Source organism: Carassius auratus, chromosome 19 (genome assembly GCF_003368295.1).
Source record: "Carassius auratus strain Wakin chromosome 19, ASM336829v1, whole genome shotgun sequence".
Classification (NCBI taxonomy): Eukaryota; Metazoa; Chordata; class Actinopteri; order Cypriniformes; family Cyprinidae; genus Carassius; species Carassius auratus.
Window position 1 is genome coordinate 25,716,250 of NC_039261.1, and position 12,270 is coordinate 25,728,519.

At 36.2% G+C, this 12,270-nt stretch overlaps 1 protein-coding gene across 4 annotated transcripts in view; it reads right to left on the reverse strand.

The window, feature by feature from the left end:
* Window positions 1–12,270, reverse strand: part of oxr1b (oxidation resistance 1b) — a 50,397-nt gene that overhangs the window by 28,022 nt on the left and 10,105 nt on the right. For all 4 annotated transcript variants that reach the window (XM_026289720.1, XM_026289721.1, XM_026289719.1 and 1 more), the window contains 2 exons: window positions 10,360–10,556; window positions 2,642–2,727 (listed from right to left, as the gene is read on the reverse strand). In XM_026289720.1, the coding sequence (XP_026145505.1) occupies window positions 2,642–2,727; window positions 10,360–10,556 (283 nt within the window). The remainder of the gene's footprint in view (window positions 1–2,641; window positions 2,728–10,359; window positions 10,557–12,270) is intronic.

Sequence of the window (12,270 nt, forward strand, 5' to 3'; positions counted from 1 at the left end):
ATTATATATCTGCTAAAACTCATCTGAGGTACATGGATCTCATCACAGCTTTAGCAATGAAGTACAGTTGTTGCGCAGCGCTAAGAGCATTGGCCATCAATCTCTGTGGTCACAGGGCCACAAATCACTATGATTGGTTAGTGTGGATATTAGGGTGTGCAATTACAGAGGGAAAGTGTACGGTTTCACAACACTGACAATAAGAAAGAGAAAGGTGGGAGCTTGGTTACAAAACACCTTGGTTAAAAAAACCTTAGACTGGCCTGAGAGAATTTTACAGAGAATATCAGAAAATGTGTGGTGGACTCTTTTGACCTGGACCAGTAAACATTAATCTAGCAACCACTCATAATACCTAAGAAACTGCATAGCAATACACTGGCAAATGCACACAACTCCTTGGCATCATGACTGCTAGATTTGCAAGGGTACCACTCACTTTTCCCCCCAGAAACTGCAAAAATCAAAGCTTTTGATATTGATATCAAATATTATAAAATGTATACTTGCTTTCAGTAAAATTTTAACAGTCTAACATTTTAACATTTTAGAAAAAAATGATGTATGTAAAATAGTAAAAATATTTATAACTTTAAGCTGAAACACTAAAAAAGTAATAATTAAATAAAACAACTAAAACAGAACTTACAGTGAAATAAATAAACCTAAGGATATTTAAAACGAACAAATACTAATACAAATTGACAAAAACAATTCACTATAATAAAATTAAATTCATATTAAACATTAAAATAATATTTAACTGAAAGCGATATACAAAAAATAAAAGCTTATTCAAAATAGTAACAAAAAGTTTAATAGTATATAAATAATGCTAAAATAACAGCGATCCTGATATTATCTCATTTCAATATCAGGTCAATACTATATTTTAAAGGGGGGGTGAAATGCTATTTCATGCATACTGAGTTTTTTACACTGTTAAAGAGTTGGATTCCCATGCTAAACATGGACAAAGTTTCAAAAATTAAGTTGTACGTTTGAAGGAGTATTTCTGTTAAAAAAAAAACTCTTCCGGTTTGTCACAAGTTTCGGAAAGTTTTTTTTGAGTATGGCTCTGTGTGACGTTAGATGGAGCGGAATTTCCTTATATGGGTCCTGAGGGCACGTCTGCCGGAAGAGCGCGCGCTCCCCTATAGCAGAGCACTGAGAGCGCAACATACTTCACTGATCAGAGCGTCGCAAAATGTCACAAAAGGAGTGTGTTTTTGGTTGCCAGGGCAAGACAACCCTGCACAGATTACCTAAAGAGAAACAGCATTAAGGGACCAGTGGATGGAGTTTATTTTTAAAGAGCATCAACGGAGTTGTGCAAGTGTTTTTGTTTGTTCCCTGCATTTCGAAGATGCTTGCTTTACAAACAAGGCCCAGTTTGACGCCGGATTTGCACATCGTTTATTTCTTAAGGATAATGCAGTCCCAACGAAAAAGGGTCACGATCGTGTGTTGGAACTGCAGGCGGTGAGTAAAACGGCTTCAAATATCTCTGTGTTAACTTAGCTATCGGCGCGTAAGCACATCAAGTAAACAACATGCGATGTTGTCATCAAACTGCACTTTCCACATGTACAGCTTAAAAAAAAAAAAAAAGACGACATAAAGTGGAACTTAGTCATTTTCCAAAACCGCTAAGCAAATATATACAGTTTCAGTACATACCACATAGAGACGCCTTTGCTGATGCTGCTCTTGTTAAATTTCAGCCTCTGGATCTGTGTCACAGCTTCCAAACGCTCTCAACGCAAAAGCCTACTCGCGCTCGTGATTCTTTAGCTCCGCCCACACGTCACGCCTCCAGGCGCTCGTGTTTTTCCGGGAAAAATCGGTACAGACTATCTTTCTCTTATAAATATAATAAAAATAAAGACTTTTTGGAGTTATGAAGGATGCAGTACTACTCTATAGGTACTCAAGATTAACAGGATATTGAGTGAAAACCAGCATTTCACCCCCCCTTTAAAAAAAATAAACTACATTTACAAAAATAAACTACAACAAAATAATTTACAAGAATAAAAAAAATTTACATAATAAATATATTTTTTTAATTACTGCAAAAACTATATATAAACACACATAATTTTTGAATAAAGCTCTATTTCATGCAGTTTAAGGTGGCTGACAGAAGCACAAGTGAACTCCCAGCATCCCCGGCAATGCCACTGTTACCATGGAGAGAGTCACCACCTGATTTGAGGTCATCTCAAGAGCACACGGAAAAGCTCTCTCCCTCTTTCTCAAATCGATTCCAGTGATAAAGACAGGAGAAAGACATATTTCTGAACAGACTTCTACAACAACATATCCCCATCTCATTTCATTTCAAATGTAAATATTTTCCTTTCACAACACCTGGCTTCACTGCAAAAAGACAAACCCAACTACCACCAACAACAGCAATTAAAGTCACTCCGGCAGCACATAATAACAGCGATGCAGCGTGAATGAATCACACCTGATGTGCACGCACACATTTCCATCCCAGACATAATTACACACATACAGCTGTGTGTACACACATTCATCCTCAGTCCAAACACACACACACACACACACAAACACACCGGTGCATTATGTAAACAGAGCCACCTGGATCAGACAGACAACATCTACTACTCACCACATACTCCATGGTGCCTTTGGGCCTCTGGAAGGATATCCTCCGCACATCTTTCCTCTCCAGCGCACTCTTTTTCTGCCCGGTGTCTGAAAGTAAACGAGGGAGAGCACGGGTTACGCTAGTCATGGTCCTCCTTTCTCTTCTCATCTCCTCAGTGCTATGCTCGGTCTTGTCCCCCTCCCCACCCCTTGCGTTTGTTCGTTCATAAGCATCAGCCGCGGAGCGAGAGAGAGAGAGAGAGAGAGGGGCGCTTGTAGTTCGCCTGCCCGCTCCGCTCACAGGGGAGTGGCTCTCGGCTCTCGCTGCCGCTGCCGTGCAGGTCACTGTGTGTTTGGATACACCTCTCCAGCTCACTCTACTGGGACATCAGGCTCGGCTGGGAGTCTAAGTGTCCTGGTGACAAGAAAATGCCATTAAGCGATGGTTGATGTTTTGTGAATGGGTTATAAATGTCATTTTTATGAGCATACTTATGTACGGATCTACTGTGTGCTCTATGCCAGCTGATGCCATATGTGAATATCTGAGTTTATAGCACTGCAAATTTGATTCTGATATTTAGACGAGACGAATAAAATAAGGGTGATTTACGTTTGGATGATTCAAATCTGCACTTAGCATGAATAAAATGATGTGATATTTTTAAAACTCAATTTAATTTGAAAAATCACAAGAATGTGGTTCCTAATTACTTTTCTGTATAATGTATTAAAATTTAATGTAAATCTTTAGTATAGGGACCAAATCTGACTATTAAAGCTGTTTATTAGCATGCTTATTATTAACATATTGGCTGTTTATTAGTACTTATAAAGCACATATTCTGCATGACCATATTCTATATTCCTAATCCTGCCCCATACCTAAACTTAACAGCTACTTTACTAACTGTTAATAAGCAGCAAATTACTGAGGCAAATGTTGTAGTTAATGGTTTGTTGATGGTCATAACTGGACCTTAAAATAGTGTGTGACCAAGTGTAAAAAAATAAAATATGCAAATGTTATAATAAAATATGGATATCTCTCATCCAAATATAACTCCAATTTAGTTTCAATTAAATCCTTCATAAAATCTTGGATTACTAAATAACATATTACAGTTTAACTATATTAAAGTCTAAACAAATAACTTTTGTGCATAGTTTTCAATCAAGCTGTAATTTTCTCAAATTAAGCAAATATTTTTGCTTATATAATTTACTGTATTCTGTAAAGCTAAAATGCAATAAAGATTAAATTAACTAGTTGAATGTGGAGTTTATTTTGCAAACATCACAGGACTGAAAGTGACCAATGTTGAAGAAATACTATCTATCTATATATATATACTTATTTATATATTATCTTTTTAAATATATTGCTTGTTTTTCAGTTCAGAAGAGCAGCATTTATTTGAAATGTTTTTTGTAAGATTGTAAATGTCCTATACTGTCCCAAAACTTCTGAACGTAGTCGTAGTGTATACCAAAACCTGAATTTACAGCTGTTGCAAACAGCCCACAAACACTGGCCTAAAGGACAACTGACAGCAAATCAGTCCAGAAACCCCTTTACAATCTCAGGACAACAAATCAAGCTTTCATCCTCCTATTATCTTGGCACCTCCGGCCATGACAGGATATTTTTAGAAGCAGGTTCCCTACAGTGGCGGAAATGGCTCCCTGACTGATACCCGTGAGCAGATGCCTTCACAGACGCTCACCGACGGGGATGAAGGGTCTTTGGGTGAGAACAGACGTGTCCACTGAGGCACGCGCTTCCTGCTGAGTTTAGTTTCAATTCACCCCAGACAAACTAATCAAACTCACCTGGTGGCAGCGATCTGAATTTTCATAAGAACGAATCAGTAGTGAATGCAGTCCCATTTTCTAAAAATAAGTTTTTCAAAAGGAAATCATCACTTCTATCACTTGTTACATATTCATGAAAAAAGACAGAACATCTTACTATGGTGAGTGTGCATAAACTCATTCTCATTAAAAGTCTATATACTTTCCGACTGGCTGGCCTCAACTGGTTCTTGGTTATTCAAAGATTAAAGGAAGCTGGAGTGCCAATTAAAGTCATTCTTCCTCTGTGTAAGCCTGAAGTAAAGTGTACCAGGACTGTTCGAAATGCCAGCTGCACACTTCAACACAAATGAGACTCCAGGGACTCCTCTGTCAAAGTACCTGAGCAAGAGGCTGGGAGATGCTGAGGACACAGATTTCACATTAAACGCGACACATGCAGGCCAATTTATTCTGTGGTGTCCCTTTTGTCCCATAAATGTCCCATCATAATGAAACTGCAAGAGCCAGCAGTTTTTAGCTGAGCATTAAAGGGAGCAGATATTGAAAATAGCCATTTTACTTGCTCTTTTGAAATAAACGAGTTCAGTGCACCATTTGGACACTAAACTGCCTTTCAAGACTTTGAATACTAAAGGCTGTGATATACTTGAGGCTAAGTTATTTTTCGACGTTTTCTTATGGGAAAAAATAAGTTTAAAATACCAGTGCAGCATTATTCAGAATCAGAATCAGAAAGAGCTTTATTGCCAAGTATGTTTGCGCATAAAAGGAATTTGTTTTAGTGACATAAGCTTCCAGTACACAGAGACACCAACACAGACAAAAAAAAAAAAAAAAAAGTGAACATATTAGTGTAAATATGTGTATACATAATAAACACATAACAAAAAATCAGTGGTGAGAAAACAGCAGTTAAGAAAGCATCTGATAATGGCAATGTGGATCTGCTTGAATGAGCTCTACCATTTACACTCCAGTCAAGTCATGTGGTGTTTATTAACACTTTATGCAATGGATTGGTTTAAAACAAATAGCTTTACATTGCTAAATAATAACTGTTTTAATTAGTACTACAACTTCAATTTCTACTATTAAGCAGCTCTGCAGTGCATTCATGTTTTCACTCATTTGTGACCTCAATCAATTAAACAGATGAAATAAACCAGAGATTTCTATGTCAAAGAAGGCGGAGCCTCAGACCTCACCTACCTATTACTAGTTATTGCTATACAGACCATTGTTAGTTTGATAGGTGTTTACCAGCTAGAGTGAATATTCCAGTTTTTTTTTTACTATGGCCATTTCAAACTCCCAAAACAAACTCCAAACAAACTTAATTTTGGCCTGTTTTTGTTTTTATTGATATGACACCAGTTTGTTCATTTTTTTTTTTAGGTAAATAAATCCACATGCTGAATAAAGGAAAAAAATAACCGGTTTCACTAAAATAAGAGAATTTATGACTTTTGCTTTCACCAACATGCATTAATCAGGGGGACAAATGTGATTATCTAAAGGAAAAATACGGTCATCTTAAAAAGGACTCTTTAAAAAGGCGGAGTAAGAAATATATTTCTAAAAAGAGATTTTCATGTGCACTCAGGATGGCAGCATTTGTTCTCTTGCGGTGAGATTCGTCAGAGACGAAAGCAGAGAGGGCTTGAAAAGTGTTTAGGTCAGCTGTGAGAAACACCAACTCAGCAGTCTACCGTCTCCTCCCATCACCTGTCACATTACAGGAAAGAGGAGCAGGACTCCTGAGTCATTACATGGATTTATAAACCGCTGTCAATCAAAGTGTCTGTCACTCCCTTCCCTCCACGGCTGTGGGGTTGAACGAGTTACTCACATCAACACCTGCTTGAGTGGCTCTACAACTTTTTAATTGCTTTAGGATTGGAGATTGATTCTTTTTGAAAAGCAATAGAAATTAATCATGAAATAGTGATGGGACGATTTTTTTCAGCATAATTTCATTTTATTTTTAAGACTATGTTGGTTTCATTTCAACACAATTCGCTTTGATTAATTGTGCAAACTTCACAAAGGGACAAATGCATTTAACAAAGCTATTTTTGAGTTAAAACACACTTCAAACATCAACAGTGAGAACGTGATGTGTTAGATTAAAATGTTACCAAATGATATTCACCAAATCTTTCCATCTTTTACACATTTGCTGTTTTATACATCAGTTGTGAGGTGGGACGGTACACCAGCAACTAAACAGCCAGCCTGGAATCAATATAAGTCACATTTAGTGAATCAACCAATGAGAAATGAGTCCGGTGGCAAGTTTAGATTTGTGATAGAAAAAGCTTCATAAATTGAGTCAAATTATTCTTGCACATAGAGGCCTGACTTTACTTTCCACAATAAATCTGTGATATATGAAAGAGCAAGACTAGTGCAAACTCAAAGTTCATAATAAATCTGTGATATATGCCATGTAATCTGCCTGAGCTGCAAAACAACATTCAAAATGCATCGTTTAAACAGCTCCACTACACATACAGCTACATCAACAAAAATTAATGAAGAAATCTAAAAAGCACTCCAATATGACAAGACAAGCGCTTTCATTTGTGTTATTCTGCTTTAGACTGCTCAATTTTAATAACTTTGGAGACTTGAACCTTGATTTGACAGCTGGCTTTAAAAGTAGGCCACATTTAGCTCTATCACAAGATAATTTAACTACAAGCAGTTGTGTCCATGCTTTGCTTTTGCTATTATTTATTTTGATATCAGTTATTTAGTTAATGCAATAATAATAAAAAAATGTGCACATTAAAACTATACAATTAATACTTAATATACAGTTGAAAATTAGAGTTTCATTAAAAATTCCTTATTAATTAATCTGCATTGTTTACATTTCAGTAATGTGTTACCTATAGTGTATATACTGCAAGTTAAAAACACCCTCTTCAGGCTCATCTCAGTAGTGTCTGCCAATGCAGTTAAACTTGTGGCATTAGGACTTTACAGGAACAGGTCAAGTTTGTAAGCTTTCACAATATCATCCAAAAAGAAAACAAATAAATTCAATATTTTTAAAGACATTTACTGTAGATTGATTAGTAATGCTTGTAATGCTTGCAATTTCCATCAACTCTATTTTGGTGTTTTTCTTCAGGAGTTCTGCATCCATTGCACTTCACTTGAGAAGATTAGTTTGTGTGAGCGTGTATGTGTGCATGTTTGTGAGGGAGCGACATAGAGGTAAAGATTCAATCTCCAATACATGCACACAGCTATAAAAGGCTTTAAGGGCAAAGATTGATGCACTGTGCTTTTTCATTAACCCTTGATGGTTCTGAAAAACAGACAGAAAGCATCCAGGACAAAAAATATACTGAATGCATCCATTAAATGCAAGAGCAATATTTAAGAACAAGCATAAATTTGTAAAGCCTATGGGAAAAGTCCTATATTTAAGTTACACTGATAAAACTGCATTTCTATAAACTCAGATGTGATACTGTTTAAAAGACAGCGAACAAATCACCATGATTAACAGTCTAATTAGTCTGACTTACAGCATCTAGTAAACTAAGCCAGCAGGGATCTGATCAAAGGGCTTTGATTAAAAGATTTTCTCAACAGACAGTTAATTGGGAGAGATGCCTAACTGCTGGACAACTAATAGCAGAACCGCACCATCAGTCCCACGAGACTGAACTGAAGCCTCAGGCTGGCATCGACCCTGCCCTGCAGGTAACAATGAGTAACATTAGCCGTAATGGAAGCAATGCTGGGATGTCACAAAATGCCTCCAGTATCTGTCCTTTGGAAAAAATATTGCTGAAAAAGTCATTACTGTATGCTCACAAGGTTAGCCGAGCTGTGGCTATCTGGGTATGTAACTAGACAAAATGCACGCTTACATGCTCACCTGAGGGATCGAGTGCATTTATTCACCTTAAACGCTCCTAAAATGGGCTTTAGTAAGTTTGATGCATCATGGCTATTTGTAGTCGTGCTCAAGACATCAGAAGCTGTTTGAAAGAGCAAGACTAGTGGAAACTCAAAGTTCAGGGTTTGCAGATGTTCTTGCTATTTCAGTGCATTATTTATCATGAGCAACTTTGCAAAAATGTTGTTCTGCAAGTAGCTTTTAAACTTTCTTCAGAACTTCACATGAGCTAGGGAACCAAAAACAAGGGGGGGTTAGGCTACGTCAACACGAAGCCAGAGCTTTTCTTATCCACTCTTTTTTTCCTCATCTCAAGAGTTATTTTTTCATAAAAAAACGACACAAAACGATGTAGTATACATGCCAGACCAGTATGTGGCACTGTAATTCTGCCACAAGTACACTAAAAACGGAGAAGAAGACATATAGGCGCGTTATTCAAACAAACATAATACACTTCTTAATGTGTTAATGTTAGTTTATAAAAAGACAATCGTTCAGTTTTTGTTCATGTTTTGTTGCTGTTATGTGACGTTGCGGTGTCTAAGGGCAAAAATATATGGATTTGCTGTCCACATGAAATTAAAAGGACTGCGTTTTCAGATTTATCCACTCTGGGACCCAAAAAAATTATCGGTTTCACTCTCCCAAAACACCGGATCCGTCTGGACGAAATGCCTACAATACAAAATGTATGTGTATACAGAGAAACGTGTCTCCATGTGGACAGGGCCTTAATTTACAGCCCAACTAGATTGTCCACCATGTTGGAATAAAAGCTGTATTGTTTTATTCAGCCCACCCACCACAAAAGACTAGATTTTTAATTTTTAAGAACCCCATTATAACACCTCAAGTGAAAAAGCAAAACTGAAAGTGAGGCTGTCAAATGTTCAAACAAAACTCTTTTTGTTAAGTTTTTTTGACTTCGAATAAAAAATGAGGCTATATTAAATTAGAGAATAAATAAACTTAAATAATGCCATAGAACTACTCAGATTTTACACTAATCTTTTATACAAAGATGCATTAAATTGATCAAAAAGGACATTTAACCTGTATATTTATCAAATAATCCTGAAAAAAAAATTATCATGGTTTCCACAAAAAGGCTAATCAACTGTTTTCAACATTAATAATAAGAAGAATAAATGTTGAGCAGCAAATCAGCATATCTGAATGATTTCTGAAGGATCATGTGACACTGAAGACTGGAGTAATGATGCTGAAAATTCAGCTTTGCATCAAAGGATTTAATTCCAATTTAAATTCTATTAGAACAGAAACATTTTTAAATTCTGGTTTTACTGTTTTTTTTTAACAAATAAATGAAGCCCCAGTGAGTATAAGAGACTTTCAAAAATATTTAAGAATCTTAATAACCCCAAACTTTTAAATGGTAGGGTATTAGAGTTGCAATGCGTTTATTATGGTTACTGTAAGGGTTCTCTGTCTGAGACTATTGCACCTCCTGCAACTTAAAGAGTAATTACTCTGTGTGTGTGTGTGTGTGTGTGGAGGTCCACAGAGGGATGAGATCCTCTTTTCTCCTCCAATTACAGTCTCAAAGGTATCTGTTTTCCTCTTACAGCAGAGCCAGACAGCCAGTTCCCCTGCCAACACTGGATTAAGCATAACTAATAAGTCTCACTGGACTATTCCTTTCCATTGTCTATTGTTAGACAGTGTTCGATTTGGACTAGATGGGGATCCTTCTCTAAGATTTTTTCTAATGCGCCATAACACTTCTAAGTAATTCTACACCCTAAAATCATTAAGTACTTATAATTAGATCAAAAGCAAACTACAAATACATTGTACATTTTTAAAATGAAGAAATTATTAAAATTATATAAAATACAACAGAGATAAATAATAAATAATAACTTAATATATAGGCTGCTTTGTTCAGGAAGCCATATGAAATATAAATATATATATAAAGAATCGATTGAAGGATAATAAAATTAGGCAGAAAGGTTAGTGAAGAAGAGCTCACGCACCGATGGTATACCCTCGCTTGAGCTCTCCACGTCGAGGACTACGAGCCTTTTGGATGTTAGTGGTATTGATCTCCTTTTCTTCACTTATGGCTGATCTGGCCACATTCTGTATGAGGGGCGACGCCAGCAGGTCTTTGACCAGAGAACCAGCATAACCCTCATCAGGGATGTCCACTGACTGGGACTTCTTCTTCAACCTAGAATAAAAAAGGAGGAAAATGCGTTAAATTTAAAAGACAATTTCTGCGATAAAATCATTTTATTCTAATTTTGTAAAAAAAATATTATAAATAAATCACATTTTTATTTATTTATTTATTTATGCATGCATGCATGCATACTATTCAAAAGTCTGGGGTTCTTAAATTTTTTAAAGAAATTAATACTTTTTTATGCTAGGATGCATTACACTGAATGAATGAATAAATAAAAAAAATGTAATTAATTAATAGAAAAATCTAGTAAAATAAATAAATCAGTAAATCAATAAAAATAAATAAATAGGAAACTGTATTCCCATTTTTCGGCATTAATAATATTAATATTAAATGTTTCCTGAGCATTAAATCAGCATATTAGAATGATTTCTGAAGGATCAGGTGACACTGAGGACTGGAGTAATGATGCTGAAAATTCAGCTTTGTTAAAATAGGAATAATTAACATTTTGAAATATATTAAAATATAAAACAATTGTTTTAATAACAATAATAATAATGATAATCCATTCAAAATAAATTTTTTACTCATGTTTTAATACCTCTATACGAACACAGCATCAAGCATTTTTGCTGAAATACCACACAAAATCAATACATATTGTATTCTGCTTAATTTGCAGAGTGCTTAAAGGTATAGCATGGAGAAAGCATTTTAAGTGACTTTGTCTCTGACAGCTCTTTTGGAGATGCTGCAGTAAAGGAGTAAGCCGAAGGCCAGTGGCTACAGACAACACTAATGATGGAGACAGACAGAAAGCCCCGTCCAGATTAACTGACCTAGATTCAGAGAGAACAGTCTGAAGACTCACACTCACTCTTTCACCCGAGCAATGAGCTCAACGTATACAACTGCAGGACAACAGAAAGCATAATACTGCCATATTGCGTAGCGTCATGGTAAATGTCAATAAACACTGGCAAACTAAAGCAGGTTGCTAAAGGATATTGCCGTTGACCTTGGTAAAGGGGGCTTCATTCTCTCGGCTAAATGAGGCTTCATTCTCACGACTAGATCACCTGCTTTTATTGTCCCACAGGGAGACATTAAGATGCCATAAATCTGGGCTGAACTGATCAGCTAATGGACTCGCTCTCATTTACAATTGTCACTGTAAACATGAAACTGCTCATCACAAGTATTCTACATGTCAACGGCATTCAAGCTTTATCTAAGAGTTCATCATCAACGCCCAGGTAGTTCATCTGCAGAATTGCCTGCTGTAAACTGGCTGCGATTTGAGAACAAACAAAACCAACAAAAGAAGTTAAACAGCTACCTTACATGAAAAAAGGATACTGAAAAAGGACACTGAAAGGATAGTTTCAGGGTTCCTACACGTCTTTCCACCAATGGATTTCCATGACTTGATTTTATTCACAATTTTATATCAATCGCATCCACTAAAAACTTGTGGGGTGCAGACACTCTTTTTGAAACACTCATTCATAAAACAAATCTGAAAAATTGTTTATTTGAAAAACACTTCTTACATGTACATTTGTGCATTGATCGCGCAACAATTCACAAGGGTTTTCTTGTCACATTCACACATATTTGTCCTGCAAATGAAACCTAACATGAGGAGATTTTGGTTTGCATTGATTTTTCAAAGCACATACTCTCTGGAGACCTTTATCAATGCCAACAGGCAAGCATCACCGTGCCATGTGTAAATTAGCTGATTAAAATG